The 21470-nt window shown below is 38.6% G+C and overlaps 1 protein-coding gene and 1 long non-coding RNA gene across 2 annotated transcripts in view; one reads left to right on the forward strand and one right to left on the reverse strand.

Annotated features, from left to right (window-relative positions):
- LOC134378337 (uncharacterized) overlaps positions 1-7378 on the forward strand; it is a 33212-nt gene extending 25834 nt beyond the window's left edge. Inside the window, exon 3 of the long non-coding RNA XR_010023627.1 lies at positions 7069-7378. This is a non-coding gene — a long non-coding RNA (uncharacterized LOC134378337). The remainder of the gene's footprint in view (positions 1-7068) is intronic.
- Positions 5429-21470, reverse strand: part of NUDT3 (nudix hydrolase 3) — a 99191-nt gene continuing 83149 nt past the window's right edge. Inside the window, exons 3-5 of the mRNA XM_063097348.1 lie at positions 11113-11157; positions 10219-10303; positions 5429-7258 (exon numbers count right to left, since the gene is read on the reverse strand). Coding sequence (XP_062953418.1) covers positions 7080-7258; positions 10219-10303; positions 11113-11157 — 309 coding nt within the window. The 3' untranslated portion in view covers positions 5429-7079. The remainder of the gene's footprint in view (positions 7259-10218; positions 10304-11112; positions 11158-21470) is intronic.

Consider the following 21470-nt stretch of genomic DNA (forward strand, 5'->3'; position numbering starts at 1 on the left):
AAGAAAGCACATCTAGTTCCTCTCTCTCTCTTTCTCTCTCTGGCAGCTGCTGGTACAGGGATTAAACCCTGGACTTTGGAGCTGTCAGCACCATGCTCTAACCAACTGAGCTAACCTGCCAGCCCTAGGTCATCTCTATTAAAACTGGAATGGTCCTAGGGATGTTACCCTTTCTGATGCTGATGGTAGATGGAGTGGAGATGATCATAGTAAGGAAACCCCTTTGAAAATTTTTAGGCTGTTTGGAGACCATACACTACAGCTCAGCAAACAGAGCTGGGACCTTGCTGCCTCTTCAGAGCCCATCCCCTACTAAGGTCATTGGACAGAATGGAAAACAAGGTCCCTGAAATAAAGGCTGGGCTGGCGAAAGCAAGTATGAAGATACTATTAGGCGTCCACTTCCTCTTTCTGATACACTACAGTAGATGAGAGACACCTGTTTCACTTTCATTTCCAACAGTCCCCAACATCCTCCAGTGCTCCTGACTTCCTTAATTAAGCACATGGCAAACTGGCAGCTATCATTCTTAAAACAGATGCACTAACTGGAACTTTACCTATTCTAACTACCAACCCTTTCTTTGATTATAAACCAGTTTGAAAGTTTTCAGACCATGAAACAATACAACAAAACTGACATTTACAAAACTGTAGCACATACTTATTTCTTTTATGCTAGAGTGCACCAATTACTTTTCTAACTACTAATGCAACACTATGCCACTGGGCCCTGGACTCCCTCATGTATTGAGCATGTACATGGTACATGGACTCCCCCATGTACCCTGAGCAACACATCTACGTCTGTTCACAGATGGGAGTGAAAGGGTGAGGTTCTGAGAAGCTAAACAAAACTCTAGTAGCAAATTAGATTTTTGAAGAGAGAGTCCCTTTGGAAAATTCTGAGCAAAAATGCTCACACCCACAAGGGAAGAGGTGAAAGGGCAGGTTTCTGTCTGTGAGCTGCAACTTAGATGCCTGTCATTCCTTTCTGAACTCTTTCATGTTATTGGGAGGACACAAGCCTTTTGCTCACTGAGCAAAGGCTCTCTAAGTCCTCACTTCACTTTATGGCTTTGGAAGCTCTCCAAGACCTAACTTCAGATCTGCTCCCTGGAGAGGCTCTGTGTGGAACAGACCAATCCACTTCTGTTCCTGTTCCTGGGTGTCTCAATAATCAGCCTCTACCTTCCCAGGCATGAGTCATATCTGTTGCACTGCTGGAATTGAGTAACTAAAACTAGACGTCCTTTGGATCATTTACTAGTGGCACATTTTCTGCACAACATAGGGAGGTTAAAAAACAAGGTTTAACCCTGAAAAAAAATTTTTTTTCAGTGGGACAATAAAGAGGTGAAAGAGGCTACATGGATGTGGCTGCTTTAGCTTAACATTTTCAGTTCAGCACAAAAGTGCTCAGGAAGACAGGCTCAAATCAGGATGGCATTCTAGAGGGATTTACAGACAATCTCACTGGTAAAATGATTTCCTAAAGGTGAGCCGCTTCATCTCACACTAGAGATGGGAGTACAGTCTTAAGGCCCAGCATTGAAAATGGGGCATCTTGCCTTTTTCCCTAAGGAGTTGAAAAAACTTAAGATTTTGATCTAAATGCCTGGTTGGGACCTCAAGCTCAGAAAGCTATTTCAGTGTACTGTTGAGATCTTTTCTGAAAGGAACACCCACATATAATAAGCAATTTGGTAGATAATTATTCCAGACCAGAATTTATGTTCTCCAACTCAATGATTGATGGGGGGGAGGGAGGGCAGGGAGGGGTGGCTGGAAGGATGGATAGCACATCAAAACGGTGATGAACCTAGCAAAAAAAAAAAACCTAGCTGCTGTTTTTTTGTATCCTTTAAAGCCTATATCCAGGCTTTTAAATGCCTTTTTTGGTATTGCCTGATAAGAAGTCAAATAAGTTTTGGGGTTAAGAACTGAGAACGTAAACCAAAGAAAACCAAGAATAATTAAACTACTGACTGCCAGAGGAGTCTCTCTCCAACTTCTAGATAGTAATTTTACTTTTTTGGCCAAAAGTTTCTTCTTCAGCAGAGTTCTCAATTCTGAGTTAATGTAGCTTCTCTTTGAGCTCTCCTCCCAAAGTCCACCATCTCATTTTCTAAGACAAGCTCAAGCTCACCAAATCATCACTGTAAAAAAAGCTTCAGGGGAGAGACATTACTCTCTTAATTCAAAAGCTTCATGTCACAGAGACAGCCAAAATCATGTGACTGCTAGCCTCAGCTCAAGGAGTGTGCCCAAATCAACACAAAACAGGATTCTTTCTCTTTTTATTAATTTTTAAGGGGACTAGGAAGACAAACAATTTGATCAAGCTGAAGGTGACAGGTACTGTTTTCTCAATGCCCCAATGAGGCTTCTCAAATTCCTGAAGGTTATCAAGTAAAGACCGGAGTTTCTGGGGCTAATGCAAAAACATGGTCAAAAAGTAAAGCAGCCCTTTTAGAGGCAGTGGTGGAAGGCTACTGGCTTCCAAAGGAGAGTCTGCCTAAAATCTCTAGGATCCCAGGACCTGTAGTGACCTTAAGTCAACCCAATGCACAGACAACAAACAGTATCTTTTATGGATTGCCGTCAATGTTCCCCAATTTACAACTTTTTTTTTTACCTTAAAATCTCAAATGTCTCACTACTTTACATGACATATAAAGTGACAGGAAAATACAGCTCTCCTGGATGATGAAGTCTCCATAGCAAAGCTCACCCCAGAGCACAGAGGCTAACTCTATGCATAGTGCTCTCCCACCCACTCCAACTGTGGGTGCCCAGATGGAGGCAAGGCTGAGCCACTAACATGGGCAACTCCACAGTCTGGAAGTCTCCCACAGCCTTGAGGAAACAGGCTCCATCCAACAGGGCTCAGAAGAAATGACTGCCACCTCAACCAGGCAGGGGGAACTGCAGAGCTTCAGGTCTGACCTCTTTCGCAGTCTTTAAAATATGAACTAGAAGAGCCATCCATTATTTAATCACTATTAAATAATCTCCTCCTTCCCCATAGCTGCTTGAGTTAATTGTCCTGCACATCTCCAATTTTTGGTAAAGATGTGGATTATTTTCTGAAATGCAGATGGGACCGGGATTAAGGTATATTATTAATTACAACCAACTCTCATTTCTCTTAAAGCAAAAATTCATCCCACTGCAGTGTTTCCCCCAATTCTAAATCTACTTTTAACTAGGACGGGCTTGGTGAACACTTCAGAAATATTAAAATCACACAGTTGTTGCAAAAATCACATTGTGGTTATTAAATCTTTTTTGTGAACTAAAAAAGTGAATTATGGCTCAGGCTAAGCTGTTTTTTAAAAAAAAAGATGAAGGGCACTCCAACAAAGGCATTAGTACAGAACTAGATGGAAATGAGAAACAGGTGAAGCATGACACGTGAAACAAACACCCAGGTTGAACAAAAGAGATTGCATCTCTGGTTAAGGAGGCTTGAAAGGAGCCTCCAATAAGCACTGTATGTGGAGAAGAGAAAGGGGAAGGAGGAGGAGGAGGAAAGATTCTACATGGAACTTTTTTCTTCTTTTAAAAGCCACAAATGGTGACTTTCTTCTTCTAAGCAAGCCTAAGAGACCTTACACATCTGACTCCTAACATCAAAACAGAAAATATTTCTTTGCAGTGAAGAAACTTGACTGTGGAACACATTTACAAAACTACTGCAAAACACTGCCGGAGGGCAGTGACCTACTCTGCTCCCCAGAGGCTGTGAGAAGCAAGGCCTCAAACACCTCACTGTTCCATGAGACTGCACAGCACAATGCAGAGGGCGGAAATCCTGCAGCGACACCACCTTCTAGGCCTTCCGTGGCCTCAGTGGGGGTGATGCTCCCACACCCTTTGATCCCTCCAGATGGCTCAGCCTAGACTCAGCAGTGAAGGAGCCCTCTCCACTCAGGGCAGATGGGGAGATGGACACTTATAAAAACAAAACACAGTCAATTCATTAACTGTTCCATCCTGTTATGTTTGCTAGGAGAAAAATCAAGACTCCTGTTTCAAGGCTACTATCTTTCTGGAAGGCTACAGAAAATCTAACCTGGTTGACTCCTGGTAGTGCACTTCTCTCTCTCTCTCTCTCTCTCTCTCTCTCTCTCTCTCTCTCACACACACACACACACACACACACACACACACACACACACACACACACACACACACACACACACCCCCAGACACCCCCCCACCCCTACACACACTATGCCAATGAAGTCCTGATTCAAAAGGATGATTGCATGACTTCACTGGTGTTTCCCCAATGTCTGCAATTTATAAACTACGATCAAATTTTAATTAAAAAAAATTCACTGCTATCTTTTTCTATCCTGAGTATGGTGGACTGTGATGGATGCTCCAGTAAAAACCAGAATGTAGGACATGCAAATTCACTGTGTGGGAGAGACTATGGATCTACCCTAAACATAGGAACCTCTAGCCTGAATGAGCACTGGTAGAATCTATGGCAAATAAACGTCAATGAAATATTCTGCAAATAGGGTAGTTTTTTATACTTCCTTTTGTTTGTTTTCACTTTCCTTGGGGGAGATAAAGGTTATTGCAACCATGGGTCTAACTAATCTATCACAAAAGGACTGTGACTATGCATCAGTAAAGACAGCCGTGGTGTTTATGGTGCCAGGAAGGGAAAAACACCAATCCCTGCTCAGCAGAATCCCAGTGCAACAAAAAATAGCAGCGGTTTCAACAATTCTGGTGTTGGACAAAGGCTGCTTCTGTCAGTTAAAGCATCAGCACAATCTCTCCAGTTAACTGCATTAATAGGATGCATTCATGTCACTGAAAAATATTTCTTGGATGACTTCATTTTCTTAACCCAAAGATACCAACAACAATCAAAACTGGACTTTTTGGGATAGTATATTGTTACACCAGCCCAGCCAAAACATCTTCAGATCATTAAAAAGTGTACAAATTACTATTAATACCACAGTTCCTTTTTCAGGAATACTATTTTCCTGCAAAGCACTTTCAATCTGTAACATAAAGGTAGAATTTATCTAGAGGAATGTGGTTTGGGGATTCTACTTAGTGCTTAGTTAAATTTATTTTATTTTTCCCTTTACTTAGAACCTTAGAATGCTCTAAATCAGGCAATAAGAAGCACTATGCTCATTTTAAAGTAGGACATATGAACAGCAAGTTGGTGTTCAGACTTAAGTCCCATGGTGTTTCTATCCACTAGGACCCTTACTTGGGGATATAATTCTTTTCCCAAAGGTATGATGGTTTCACAAGAAAATTGCCGGCACTGCTTTTTGGTTCTATGTTTCAAGACTGGGAGAGAGGATAGAGACTGAGAATAGACAGAAAATTTTTAAGTTCACCAACTGATGTCCCCCAAAACACTGAACACTAAATGACACAGGGCTAACAGACATCCACATTTCTTTTACTGGGAGGGAAGAGCAAAAGCTTTTCAAAGTTTGAGTACTTATTAGAATTTTTAAATAAAGAGAGCTATGATTTTACTTCACATCTTGGCTGTGTTTTGACAAAGGAGATGCCACTAAGAGTACAGCAACAATCTCTTGTCCCAAGCCAGGGATCAATTGGTGTCCCCTTCCCCCAACCCCCATCTCAAGACCCTTTTACTTCCCAACTAAACAACACAATTGGCAAAAGAAGCCAGCATGAAACCTGTATCGAAAGCCAACAAAAGAGTCTGCAGTGAGCCAATGCATTACCTAGCTGCTCTAGTAAATGATTACGTGGCCTGGCCAGAGCACTTCTTAGCAAAAGACAGATCTTTCATGTCCTAGTGGCAGACCAATTTAATATTTCTGAGCATGTTCCATGGTGCAATCATAAGTGCTACAACATTGTAAAGACAAGCAAACACCTGAATTTCCCCCCTGTGTACTTTTCAGAAACTTAACATGGTTACCCAGTACTGGGACAGGACTATGCAACTGCACTTTCAAAGTACAGCTGGATGGTTCAGAGCACAAGGACAATATCCAGTTCAGCATGGTGTAAGGCATATATGGACAAGAAGAGAAGCCGTTGTCGGCAATAAGTATTATGGAAAAGATTCCAAACCAGAAGGATAGAAACGGTGCTTGATGTTCCAGTTTTTTAGATAGTAATCCCAAGAATCCAGTTCAACCCTATTGTCAACATGTAGGGCAGAATCCAATTTCTATCATTTCTCTGGATCTGGGCTGAGGCCATTTGCTCCCGGCTTGGTAATAAGAAAGAAAATGGGTTTATTCCTATTTATTTCTTGGCATGGAAACACAGCTTGGAGAAGAGGCACCCATGAGTCCAGGGAGCACTTTGAAGGTAGCTAAACTCTTCCTGCACCCTACATAACTACAGTCAAATGTCTGGGAAATAGAGAGAGGGCAGGTAAACTTGCCTGGCCACTAGCATCAAAAACAAAAAACAAAAAAGTAAATTAATTGTGAGGCTCTCTATTCCACAAACACCAGAATTAAAAAAAAAAAAAAAAACCTGAAAATAAACAGTTAAATTTCTCCTTCTAAAAGTCATTTATTTACATATTATATGTCCAGTATATAATGTGTAGATAAATGCATCCTGCAGTGAAAATGACCAACCTACTGGACTGAACAGCACATTATAGGGCAAATTTTTGGAAGGTTTCATCTCACATTGGTATCTCTTAATAAAAAAAAAAAAAGTTAAAAATCAAAGAAAAATGTCTGGCCAGGGCTGGAATGAGACAAACAGGAACACTTCAGAATCCAAGGCAGGAGATATAGGTTGTTTGCCTTGCTTCAAAGGACTGGAGAGGTATGAAAAGGGAGGGACAGATCATGCACAAAAGTACTTACAAATTACATACCCAAGCCCACCCCCTCAATAAAAAGAGAAGAAAAAGCCCCATCACTTAACACCAAACAGTAACATTATCAATACACCCTTTCTCTGCTGCCCATCATGCCTTATTTGAAAGAGGAGGCCTGTGAGGAGAGGTGAAGAGAGCCAGGGTGAGAGGGAAGATCTGCATTTCAGTCTAGTTTCCAATTTCCATTTCTCTTACAGGAAGTCTTCAGTCATCTGATGCCTGACATTGAGCTCTGAGCAGAAACTGAGTATGTGGTGGCCACGACCGGGGTGCCATTGTTGGCTGAGTAGCCTTGCCTCAACGTTTCAAAGTATGACGCCTGCACGGGTTTGTGATACTGCAGCACTTTTATGGCATCTTCTATTTTAAACCATTCCCTCTTCCTTCCTGTGGAGGCAGAGGGAAAATGAAATCAGTACAAGAGGGAAGCAGTGAGGAGGTTTCTGAGCCGAGAACTTTTGAGAAAATGTAGAAGAAAACATTAATGTAATGCTTCCTGACACTTTTTTTTTTTTTTTTTTTTTTTTTTTTTTTTTTTTAAAGATGACCGGTAAGGGGATCTTAACCCTTGACTTGGTGTCAGCACCACGCTCAGCCAGTGAGCGAACCGGCCATCCGTATATGGGATCCGAACCCAGGGCCTTGGTGTTATCAGCACCGCACTCTACCGAGTGAGCCACGGGCCGGCCCTGACACTTTTAAAATAGGGATTTTGTAATTTTTTCCCTTATTTTCTTTTCTCGCAAAAGTAGTGCAAACACACTTTGTATGCTTCAAGTATTGTACAAATGCCTAATAGGAAATAGGTATAGATAGGAAATAGGTAAGAAATCTGAAAACTGAAGAGATAAGAGAAAGAACCACTGCTAGTAGTTTTCTCTCGTGCTCCTTGGCCTCTGGGCTTTGCTCAGCTTGCATGTAAGGGACCAAAGCCCAGCAGCAACCCCATCTCTTGAAAAAATCAACATGAACATCACCTTCCAGAATTACTAGGATGGCTGGCTTGTAACCAGTTATTTAAAAAATTTTTTATCAGAGTGATATATCTACATTACAGAAAACAGAAGAAAAAGAAAAAAAAATCTCAATACAATCTCTATTAACTTTTCTATTAACTTATTTCGAATGAATGTTTTAAAATCCTCTATTTTTTCTCTTATAATAGTAAAATGTCATTGCTTAAAATTGGAGAAAGAGAGGAAAGTAGAAAGAATATAGTAAGTACCCATAATCTTATAAACCAGAAACGACTGCCCTCAATATCTTAGTGCATTTGCTTTTCTTTCATGCATACTTGAAAAATAAACTGTATCTGAACAACTATAACTGTGATCATGCTTTCAGGTGCTCCAAATCCTGACAGGCTCTGCTAGAGTCTTGTGATTAGGAACAAGGATTCTGAAGCCAATGTGCTGGGTTCTAAACACGTCACTGGCTCCAATGAGTTGTGTAGATTTGGGGAAGTTACTGAACCTCTCTGTGCCCTATTTTCCTCCTCTATAAAATAGATTTAAAAAAAAAACAAACAGGACCTATCAGGCAATTCTTTTGTGAGGATTAATATGCAAAGCACCCAAACAGTACTTGGCACACAGTACATCTTGTTAACAGTTTGCTTTTTTATTGTTATTGATTCTTTTTACTTCACACTGTTTCTTAAGCAATTATGAGCATTATAAAAAATATGCATGGATGTACTATTGTCCATTTAACCACTTCTCTATCATTTAACATCAATAGTCTGCAATTTTAGTTGTTATAAATAATGCTAAGATTTTTACTTTTTCAAATCTTCATCCCTTTTTCTTTTTTCTAATCTCCCACGGAAAGATACTTACCATAAGCATTTGAAATTTCAAGGGCATGTGATATATACTGCCAACTGCTTTCCAGAAAGGCTACCCTGATCCCCAGTCCTGCTTGTGTGTGTCAGAATGTCAGTCTCACCATACCCCAACCAGCACTATCTTTTCTTTATCATTTCCAATTCTTTAGGTGAAAACCAGTACCTCATGTTTATTTTCATTTCAACTTCCTATTTTAATGTAACTGTAATTTGTGTGTGTGTGTGTGTGTGTGTGTGTGTGTGTGTGTGTGTGTGTGTGTGTGTGTGTGTATAAAACTCTATACCCTGCTGTTTACATTCACCAACACTATTTCATAAGCACTTTCTCATGGTATACAGCTTTCATAACATGGGGTTTCATAGCTATATAACATTCACTTGCCATTCACTGAGTTGTACATTTAAGACCCAATTTTTCACTGGGAGGATCATGTGAAGGAAGGCTCATAGGCTTATGCCCCATATTTTATTTAGATTACTCCATTGGGTCAATTCTCAGAAGTGGGAGTACAAGGCCAAAGACTTGTTTGGATATTCAAAGAGCAATGATACCTTAAGAATTAATATCACAAGTGTGTGACTTCTACCCGACAGAGTGCTCTGAGGATAGGGCCACATCACAATCAACTCTGTCTCCTCTTCAGGCCCCAGCACTGGCTGTCAAGGAGTCTGTTTTCAATATACCCACACTGAATTTATTTACTTAAGCATACTGCATTATTACCAGACACAAAGCCATTAAGGGCTGAGGGGTTGTGAGGGGGGCATGGTAGAGGCACACACTAACAATAAAGGGAGGAATTTTGGCAAGTAACAGAAATTAAATTAATACTATACTTTTCTAGGATATACTTTCTTTCAAAGGTAAACGATTAAATCATGAGCCAAACATTAAACCACCTCAGTTTTTAGTTCAAAAGATGTACATGCAATAGTAATCTGAGAGAACAAAGAAAATAGCTCCTTTGGGAGAAAGCTGGGTGCACCTGATGGGTAACATGAATAAAACTGGAAACTACTCTCATTACTCTGCATCTACGTAATGACACTTTGGGGAGTGGCTCACACCACCATACTAACAATTTTATCCAACAATATGAATGAGTGTCATGAGGAACAAGACCAAGGTCCTGCCGTCACCTTTCATTCCCATGGCCAACAGTGGGCCTGGCATTGTGGAGGCCCTTGATCAGTATTTACTCAGGAGGCAGAGAAGTATAACCCTTTGGGGGAGGATCCAATTTTATTTTAGAATCAACATTTCTCATTTTTATGAGCCACATTTCTATTTGTTGACCAGGTACCCAACTTCAGCTTCCTTTTAAACATTTCAAATTACTAACTTTCTCAAGTTCAAAATGTACATGCTTGTTTTATTAAACATACCCTTCTATTATTTCTTTCTTTATCAGGCTCTTGTTTCTAGTTCTGGGTAGTGACCTGTGCTGTGGCAAGAGCTGACTATGGGGAGCTCTTTGGAGGCTGTCTGGTGACAACTTACCAATGTTAACTGAGTCTTCCCAGTCTTCCAGCACTTCCGTGACAATGAGCACATAAACATACGTCCTGTGCTTCCTCTCCTGGTTCTGAAGGGCAAAGAGAGAAGGACGGAGGAAGAATTTTCCTTAGAGACAGGAGGTTACTTAAATGAAACACACTCTTACACATATGTCCAGAGAGCTTAGGCACAAAAGATTTCTCTTACTTTTTCTCATCCTACAATCATGGCCACATGATTTAAAACAAGCCACACCTGAATTTGTGGGCAAGCTCTTTAGCCAGGCTTCTAAAGCCAAGGCTTTACTCTCATTTTTCCTTCCCTACCCCTAAATGCAACTTCACACAAATGCTGTGACCTCTCAAGAAAAAGGCACCCTGTCAATCATAGAACACCAGAAAGAGAAGAGACTGTGGATGGGAGGGGGCCACTGAGGTCTCACGCTTCGGTGGCCCCATTAAGGCAACCAAGCTGAGTTTCTTGCATACCGCCCCTTTTACTACTATCCCTGCTCATCTTTACTCCCCCTGATTTCTCACTTCCTTCCACCTTCTTTCATATCTCTACCACAGCCTATTTCCTTGTTTTTCCCTTCTTTGCTATATCTACTAATCTTCTATTTTTCCTGTCTTCTCTACACTTATCTACCCTCCCTCCCACCTTGGGAGGAGAGGAAAAAAGGTAGGAATGGGATAAATAATATTTACAAATAATACTTAGGAAATACAAATAATTTTGAGGAGGAGACTATGGGATTTAAAAACAAAGCATGCTATTCTCTGCTGGTGCTGCTTTGTTTTGAAAACTCAGTTAAACAGAGATGGCATCTTTCCTAGATTAAGATATCCGTGGTTATTACTACTATATCATTTGTACAAAAGATTTTGACAGACTTACCTCAAAAATTCCAACTAATCTTCCCAATGTCCCTTTTACGCCAGCCTGAAAGTGAAAAAGAAAAATTAACATATTGACATTGTTATATTTCTGAGTCTTCTTGAGCAATTTGTAAAACAGAAATAAAAAACAAGAGGACACAGTTATGGCCGACTCCAGGTCTGTGGAGGTTATACACATGTTTTCTGCATGTCACAGACTGCTAACAGCAGGGGACACTCTGGGGAGAAAGAATTCCTCTCATCTCTCCTGATCTCTCTCCCTAATGCAGAGCTGGCCAAACATAGCAAGATAATCAATGCCATGAAGCCATACCAAAACTATTTTGAGGTACTGATTACTTCGTTCACTTATTCACTCATTCACCAAATATATACTGAATGCTTAATTTGAGCCAGAAAATGGTGTGGGCGCCAGAGGTATAGCAATGGATACACTGGAATGCAAGCTCCACAAGCAAACGCAAGGCCCCTGTCTGACTGGTTCCTGGCTATCTGTATACAGTATGCCAGAAAAGAGCTCAGCAGCCTGCAGGACCCCACGAAAGCCTAAGTCAACAAACACATAAACATGGCAATTGTGCCAGGGATGGGTATTATGACAGAAATGCACACAGCGATATGATGGATAGAGATGATGGCGGGGGGCGGGGGGAGAGGCAACTTCAGTAGTTAGACCTTAATTTATACTATCTCCCATTGGCTCTTTCATATTTTTTTTGATTTGTGTCTTTCTGATGCATTGTAAATTTTTCAGTCTATTCCAGTTTACTAATTTTCTTTTCAACTGTATTCAGGCTGGTATTTTTCATTTCTACCTGTTCTTTTCATATCTGCCTATTGCCATTATGTATGCTTTTATTTCCATGATTTTTTGTTCTTTTTAAATACAAGTTATTCCTTCATTTACTTTTTTTAACATCTATTTAAGTTCTTCACCAGGCCATCCTATAAAATTCATATCATGTGAAGTGAATTCATGTTCCAGTCACGGCTGCTTTCACCAGGCTCTCCCAAGTCAAGTCTCAAAGTGTAAGAGTTCCAAGGTGATGTGGGGGATACCGCAGACAGAGCCATGGAGTCAGAGGGTGGCCTGGCTCTATCCTTTGCTGGACACTGCATCTGTGTCTTCTCCCTACCCAGGCCCACATCTTGTTCCTGGTGTCCTTTTGTTAACCCCCATTCCAGTTTTAGGAGTGGCACTTGGACTCCCCTCACTCCAAGAGGTCCAACCACCAGCCACCTGAGGCTGCAGCTTTCCCTTGCTATTCGGCAGTACAACTATGTTTCTAATCCATGGTGGTATTATCCACATTGCTTTTATGCCAGGGTATGTTTTTTTGACTTTTGCTTTTTATAATTTGTCTGTTTTTGCTGGGAGTAGATGGGGTGAGAGGTGAGAGAGAGAGGAACCTCCTGGAAGTGCCTGGGTAATGATATAACTTGTTTTCAAAACTACTACCACGTTATTTCTGTAATAAATTAAAAATTAAGGCAAAAATATTTTCAAACACAGTAGGTACTCAGTAAGCTTGTACAGAATGAACAAAAATTTTAAATAAGTACTCTAAAAGTTCGTAAGAGATATTTAATGATAGAAACAATAGAAGCTAATATAAAGGCCTGGATTCCAGGATGACATATTTTGAAATTAATTTTTGCTAGCTGTATGTCAAGAAATTCTATTCCTTTCTCTTGCTGACACGCCTGCTTTGTCTACTATTTTATATCCATTCTTTATATCCATCCACCCATGTGGCTTTCATCTACTTGAATGGAAATGTCTACCTTTTCTTATCAAATCACTTCTCTACATTTTTAGAAATAATTACCCTCTACAACCAGCTAAAACTAGCTAGCTTGTTTTACAAATTAATCAGTGAAACTGCCTGGACAAGTGGAACAAGCTAGAGAGCCAGTTTGTATTCTGATCTCAGGAAGCCCGAACACACCTGGATCACCTCCGGAGACATGTCACCTATGTTCCTGCCACAGGCCTCCACTGACAGGGCCTAGGAGAAGAGCTGTCAATTCATGTGAGGGCCGTAGGGGGTGGGGAGCGAGGAAAAATTTATAGAGGCCATCATTCAATTTTCTTCTGCAAAGTCGAGAGAGCATTCTTTTTAGCAAGGACTGTCCAACTAATTTGTTTTTTCTTTGTTTTTTTTTTGGCAGCTGGCCAGTATCGGGAACCAAACCATTGACCTTGGTGCTACAAGGCTGCACTAACCAACTGAGCAAACTTGCCAGCACCTTAATTTTTCTTAAAGAAACCAAAGTTTAGAAAATGAAACAATCTCCAGAAAATATAAAAGCACCTCTCTGTGTGAAATAGACATATTCTTGTAAAGTCTAATGTAAATCAAATAATGCTGCCATGTGTACACCAAAATTTCAGTGGTATTTATTCTTACTTCTAATTAATCTTCTACTTATAGAAACTAAAAAGTTTTATTTGTCCCTTAGCCTTTCTTTCAGGTTTTATACTAATACTCAGGAGATCTACTTGGCAGAATTCTACTTAAAGTGATCCTATCAATAATTCTATAGTAAAAAGCAAAGAAATATTCCTATAATTACCAGTTTAAAAATTGGGACTTAGCAGTTTTCTTAGGAAGAGGCCCCCTTTAGTAAAAAAGAGGATTTCAGTTCTTTAAAGTAACAGTGCTGATAGAAAGATACCTCATAGGCAAAGGTCCTCGAAGAAAGAGTTCACTTTAACTATCCTATGTTTTTACAATTCTCTCAGACCCAGAGTTCAACTTTCTTCTCCTAACTTTTTCTTAAATGCTGCCACAGCAATCTGAGAATGGGTTATTTTTATCTGTCACATGATTCTTGCATGCAGGTCCAGATAGGTGCCAGGGTCACATCTGACAGATATTTGGCTCACACATTTAGGGATAAGATTTGATTCAGGGTATATGTAAGTTTGGTCCAGTCAGGTACTGGTATGGACCCGTTTTTCTCAAAATTATACCAAAGCAGTCACAATTTCAAACTATATGCCAAAAGCCCCAATCCAGAGAAAGAGTCTTTATTTGAAAGCCCATCTTAGCTATCAGTGAGAATTCTAAATAAAATATTATTGCCCTTTATTATTCAATCAAATGGCGAGTGCTTCCTTGAACTTCAAAATATACAACACTAATTCGAGTACTTTATGTTTAGTTAACAAAGTAATCTGAATAATTGCCTACTTTTTAAAAAGAAAAAAATATAAAAAACACAAGCGTCTCTTTTTTCTCTGAGGTGTTTTACTGGGATTGAAACATTTATCTGGAAAAGAGCTAGGCTGACCAGGGAGACCTCAGTGATCCCTTCTTTCCCTCTAGCAGTCTCCCCATGTGTGTATGCGAGATCCGCAAAGGCACTATTATGAGCAATGGGCCTTTGAGTTTGCCCCTAAAATGATCTCTAACCACAAGAAACCCCTGGCTTTGTTTGGTTTGGATGGGCACAAAGTAAACCATCACCTTCTGAAACCAGTTTTCACTCGATGGTGGACATTTTGGCAGACAGTGATGGCTACCTAGCCCAGGACTGCTACCAGGAACACCAGATTCTGTCCAGGCAGGGGCTGCAGCATCCTTGGAGAAGGCATGCCTAAGCAAGGCATAGGAATTCTGCTCCCCTCTACAGTGACTAGTTCTGAGATACTGCGTGTGACCCAGTTCTGGGTCAATGGCTCCTGAGAAGATGTCTCTTGGGGACTTCTCCGAAAGATTTCCCACCATGATAAAAAGACCACACAAAAAGAACCCCCCACACTTCCTTGCTTGTCAAGTAGGGATGTGAAACTTGGAGCTCCTACAGTCATCTTGTGATCATAAGGGAAGTTGAAAAGAATCAGTGAGAAGCTGACCTAAAGCCCTGATGCTAATGAGCTGCTGAAGAAACCTGATAATGGCTAATCTCTTGACTTCTAATGTTCAAAAAATTAACAGGTGATGTTGAAGCTACTTTCAGTCAGGTATTCTGTTATTTTTTTATTTTTATTTTTGGCAGCTGGCCAGTACAGGGATCCGAACCTGTGACCTGATAAGGCTGTGCTCTAACCAACTGAGCTAACCAGCCAGCCTAAGTTCTCTGTTATTTGTAACTGAAAGTTTCCTGCTACTTCTTCATTTGATTTAAAAGGTAGCTCTCTGAGGAAAACTGAGTATCCCAAAACAAAAATTCTGAACATTTGAGTGAGCCAGAGTATAAAAGCTTCCCCTATTAAAGCAATAAGCCCAGTCCTAAAAGGAGCACAGGGAAACAACTCTAATGCAAATGCTTGTATGAGGAAACCCATGAATATATAGTCAATTCACATAACTCTGACACCCACCCAGCTTGGCAATTACAGAAGGAAAGAATCACAGTGAAGACAGATGGAAGTAGATGGGAAGCCAGTGAAGGTCCAGTGTGATCAAATCACTGGGTTTTGGTTTTCATTTTAAATGAGATGTTTCAAGTGTCAAAAAAGTAAAGAAACAAAACATTCATGTTATTACTGTTCACCTTTGTCAAATATTAACATATCATTTTGTGTGCCCCCGCTTTTTTTTTTAAAGAAATAAAACTACTGGTAGAACTGACCCCCCCCCTTGTATACTCCCCACCCCCTGTAAGAGGCAACTACTCAACTGAATTTGGTGTTTGTCGTTCTCTTGCATGTTTTTTTAACATTTTTACTACTTAGGTATATATCCAGTATTAATGGTATATGATATTTTCTCAAACTTTCTCCATTCTATTAAAAAAAAAAAGTATTACACCTTCTGCAACTCTTTTCCCTCAATGTTATGTTTCAGAGTTTTAGCTGTATTAATAAATATAGTTCTAGTTAATTCATTTTAATGGTTGAACAGTTAGGAATTTAACACAATTTATTAATTCATTCACTTGTTTGTTTAGTCCTATCATAAAAATGCTGCAAAGAAAAAAACCCCTCTTGGGCTGGCTGGCTAGCTCACTTAGTTACAGCGCAGTGTTGTAACATCATGGTCAAGGGTTCAGATCCCCATACAGGCCAGCCGCCAAAAAAAGAAAACCCTCTTGTAGATCTCCTTGTTATCATGTATGAGAGTTTTTCTAAGATCTATACTAAAAGTCAAATTTCTGAGTCACAGAAGATAAAGACCTTCAGCTTCCCCAGTTATTATCAAATTGCCATCCCCAGTAATTTAACTGCAGAAATAGCTACCATTCTCCACATCTCCCCACATCTATGTCCTTTAAAATGTGACTGCGCAGCTCTTCCTTTCAAGAGACAGAATCTACTTACCCATCCCTATATCTAGGCTCACCTTATGACTTCCTTTGGCCAACAGAATGTACAACAACGGTGTTCTAGTTCCAAGCTGAGGCCTCAAGACGCCTTGCAGTTTCTACTTTACTCCTGGAACTCTGCCACTGGCATGTGAATACATCTAAGCCAGCCTCCTAAAGGATGATAGAGCACAGCTGTCTCAGCTGAGCAGCCTACAGCCAGCTAACCTCCTAACTGTGAGACAGTGTAGCCAAGATTAGCAGAGTTAGCTGCTCGACCCAGAGCTGGCTGCAGACATCTGAACAGTCTATGTGACATCAGAAGCTGACCCATGGGCATGTAAGCAGTAATAAATACTTACTATTTAAAGCCACTGCATTTTGGAATAGTATGGTATACAGAAAACTGATACAGTCTCTAAAGCACACAAGCAGCATGTAAACTGCTATCACTGTTCCTCTCCAATACTTGGTATTTACTGTTAGCCATTCTCCCTTCCCCTGTTCTGGTCAATATAATGAGTGTGAAACTGTATTACATCTTTTTAAAACTGAAATTGTGCACCTTTTCTTATGTTCAATGGACATTCAGATTTCCTCTTCTGAGAATTCTATATTCACATTCTTATTTTTCTTATTTGACAGGTGACCATCTCAATGATCTTCAGAATCTATTTGTATCTTCTTGATACTTATATTCTGTGGTAAATATTTCCTCAGTCTGGCACTTGTCTCTTAGCTGCATTTCTGATGTTCTTTACTGAACATATTTTATTAGATATAGTTGATTTTACTTATCTTTTCCTTGTGTGTTTAGTATCTTGTTTAAAAAACACATCCCTTTTTCTCCAATGGCATAAAGTTAGTCTCCCATATTTTTTTCTAATAGTCAGAGAGTTTCCTACTATGGTCCACCTGTAATTTATTCCTAAATAGCCAATGGTCTAAAGACTCCAGGATAGAGCCATTGATATTATTGTTTTACTGTCCTAGTTGTTAATTTATATAATAACAGCACATGATTTTAACTAATACAGCTTTATATTAATACATGGAAAGGTTGTCCCCTTTCTCTGTTCTTCTTTTTCAAAAATGTCTAAGCTTTTATTTATTCTGCCATATTAATTTCAAAAATCAGTTTTTCAGATGTCTTCAAAAATCCCTTTGGGATACTGATTTTCATTACTGAAATTTTAGATTTGGGAAAAACTCACATTTTTACAATATTTAGTCTTCCCATACAAGAATAGACTACATCTTACCACTTATTCAGATCTTCTGATTCCTTTAACAAAGTTTTATTAGTTTTACTGTAAAGATCTTTAGTTTTATTAGTCTACAGCAAAGTATTTTAGTTTTGTTGCGACTGTGAATGGTAAATATTTATTATAAGCTTTTTAACTGATAACTGCTGGTTTAAAGAAACACTGATGGCTTTTCCATATTAATCCTATGTCTTGCAACCTTTCTAAATGCTTTTACTAGTTCTATTACTTTCTGTTGTCCTTCTTTGGTTTTCTAAGTTAAAGACCATACCATCTGTAAACAGTGACAATTTTCTTTCTTTTGAATCTTTATAGTTTGTATTTATTTTTCTTACCTAATTGCAGTGGCTAGGACCCAAGTTCAATATTAAATGGCAGCATGATAGCAGGCATAATTGTATTCTTTCTGCCTGTCATGAAATGCTTTGAAAATTTCAAAAATATGATGTTTGCTATTATTTTATTAGATGCTCTATCAGGCTGGGGAAGTTCCTTTTATTTTTAGTTTGCTAACAGTTTTTATTATGAATGAGTGTTGAATTTTAATAAATTTTTACTTAGGATTTGTGCATCCATGTTCATAAGTGAGAATTTATTGTTCTTTTCTAGTTTTATCACTTCTTGGCCTTTTGGTTAAGATCAAATGTGTTCTTTTCTAGTTTTAATTATCAAGATCTGGGGCCAACAAACTACAGCCTACAGGCGAAATCCATTCTGCCATCAGTTCTTACAAAGTTTTACTAGAACACAGCCATTGCATCCATTGCATTCATTTAAGTACTGTCTATGGTTGCTTTCATGTTACAATAGGAGAAATGAGTGGCTGTGACAGATATCATATGGCTTCTAAGGTCTAAAATACCATCTGGCCCTTCACAGAGAAAGTTCACCCATCACTGATTGAGATTATACCAGCCCTGCAAAAGGTGTGTAGCTATCCTTCCCTGGAATAGTTTTTTTAGATAAGAACATATAGTTTTTGAAATTTTGGTAAAATTCATCTAGTCTGATCTTGACATTTTTTGGCAGGGAGGGGGGTGATTACCACTTAATGTCTTTAAGGACTAATGATCTATATGTAGGTTTTCTAATTTTTCTTAAGTAAATTTGGATAGTTTTTTTCTAAAAAATGTTTATCAAAGTTTTCAAATTTTTTGGTTTGTAGCTCTTTGTAGTATTCGCATAGTTTAAAAATCTCTATTATAATCTGTGGTTATTTCCTTTTTCTGTTCCTTATTTATTTGTGCCTTCTCTCTTATTTCCTTTATCAGTCCTGCCAGAGAGTTTATCTTATTAGACAAATAAAATTAACCCCACTTTTGGTTTTGTTGATTATTTCTACTTTCCTATTAATTTCTGCCCCTTTCCTTTTCCTTTTCCCATCTTTTTACTTTCTTTGGGCTTACTTTTGTTTTTTCTAGCATCTTGAATTAACTGCTTAATTTATTTAATGTCTATTTTATTTTATAATATAAATATCCAGTATCCAAAGAACTGACTGAACTGTATCCCATAAGTCACGATATGGAGTGCTCTCATAGTTGTTCAGCTCTATCTGTTTATATTATAATTTGGGCTTTAACTTATGGATTATTTAGAACATTTTTTTTTTTTTCTGTTTCCAAACATGTTTTTCTCTCTTTCAAGCTGGCTGTGTTGCTGATTTCTAATTTTACTACACTGTATCAGAGTATATACAGTCTATAATATTCACGCTCCAGAATTTTTAATACTTCCTTTACAACTTAACATATGGCTAATTTTTACAATACTTCCATGTGTGCCTGAAAAAAATTGTATATTCTTTGTTGGGTGCAAGGTTATCTCTCAATATAGCTATATGCTTAACCTTGTTAACAGTGTTATTCAACCTATTTTTCTCATTGCTGCTTTTTCTATCAGTTTCTAAATGAAATTTTTAAAAGTCTTCAATATGGCTGTTTATTGATTTGTCAGCTTTTCCCTACAACGCTGTCAATTTTTGCTTACGTACATGAAGGTTTGTTAGGTGGACACAAGTTCATGACTGCTATATTGTCTTGGTAGATTGTTCCCCTTATCAATATGAAATGAACCTCTTGTTCCTTTAAATGTTTTTAGCTTAAACTCTATTTTGTCTGATTTTACAATTGCCGTCCCAGTTGTCTTTTGGTTAGTATTTACCTGATGTATCTTTTTCCATTCCTTCATTCTTAGTCATTTAATATCACTGTGCTTGAGAACAACATATAGTTTTTAAATTTCATTTTCTTTTTAACATGAGTCTGTGTCTATTAATTAGTTAAGTTTAACTAAGTGTAACCAAGTTACTTTTAACGTGATTTAACCAGGAAACTTAGCTTTTTACTGGGCCACATGAAGTCTCTTCAAGGTGAGTTAGAATCAGAGTCCTTAAATTTACTTCCTGTGTAGCAAGGTCTGAGCAAGGCCACTTATATTTCTAAGTTCACTGAATTAAGAGGAAGCTGTTAAGTGGCCCCTCAGCCAGATAAGTTAGACTTGTCTAAATCCAGTGGCTGTTGGTAGTTTTAACAACTGTGAAATCTCCAGAGGCAAGGGTTGCATTAGTTTTTGTTGAAGCCACTGTGAACTGTATTGGAGTCAATGGAAAGTAAGCTGTGGTTAGAAATTAGGATATTAGGAATTATCCTAATGACTAAAAATCCTTTCCTGGAATATGGAGCTAGATGGGAAAGGAAATACAACTGTTTTGGAAGACTCCTCTGGATTCAATTCATTTAGCAGAAGGCAACTGGCTCCTTTCCCAGTAATTCAGCCTCTATTCAGGTTTCCAACACAAACCAGCTCAAATACAGTACTATATTCCCTAATAGGGCAGATTCTAATCTCTGCACTTAGCCACTGAAATAACTATTTGTCAGTAGGTGGCATTCAGTTATGTGTGATAACACAGATAAATAAATTGAGTAAAAAGATAACATTTTCTTTTACTCCAATTTTTAAAAAATGGTTGAAAGATAATTTAGGTGTAGTTATTTGTATTTTTTAATTTAAAAGTATAAATAACAGCAGGGTACCTTTAAGTTAGGCTCTCCTAGTAAAGTTTAAAATATCAATTATTTGACGAATGGCTCTTTGAAAGAGCCATTTGTTTTTAAAAGATGCCAGTATTTAAGATAAATTATACACAGAACAGACTGAATTTACAAAAATATGGCCTATTTGTAATGGGGTGTGTGTGTAATACATTTATTGAAAGCAAGATACCTTGGTTTAGTATCTTACATCATTAGCTTAGAGAAACAAAAACATTTTTGTCATTAGAGTCAGAGGGAGAGAGGAAATATAATTCTAAAACTTAAAAAACACAGACTGACTATGCATATTGTCTCTTCTTCCTGTGACCTCTTAAAATGCAAGTAGAAAAATTAAAACAGAAAGGAGAGAAAATGGAACCATATAAAATGCTTAATTAAAACCACAAAAGGTGGAAAAAGAGTGGAAGACAAGAACAGGAACAAAGAACAATGGCAATGAATACAAAACAGAATCAAACATGACAGATATCAATTCAGCTATAGCAATAATCACATTAAACATTGATGGTCTTAAATACATTAAAAGACAGAGAGAGTCTATCAAAAAACAAGAGACACACACACACACACACACACACACACCCCCCAAAGTAAAGGAATGGAGAGAGATAAACCATGATAACAATAATCAAAAGAAAGGGGGGCTGGCCGGTTAGCTCAGTTGGTTAGAGAGTGGCCTTAGAACACCAAGGTCATGAGTTTGGATCCCCCCATCCTGGCCACCTGCCAAAAAAACCAAAAACTAAAATAAAAAAAATAAAACCCTGGCTTGTTAGACT

Source organism: Cynocephalus volans, chromosome 5 (assembly GCF_027409185.1).
Source record: "Cynocephalus volans isolate mCynVol1 chromosome 5, mCynVol1.pri, whole genome shotgun sequence".
Classification (NCBI taxonomy): Eukaryota; Metazoa; Chordata; class Mammalia; order Dermoptera; family Cynocephalidae; genus Cynocephalus; species Cynocephalus volans.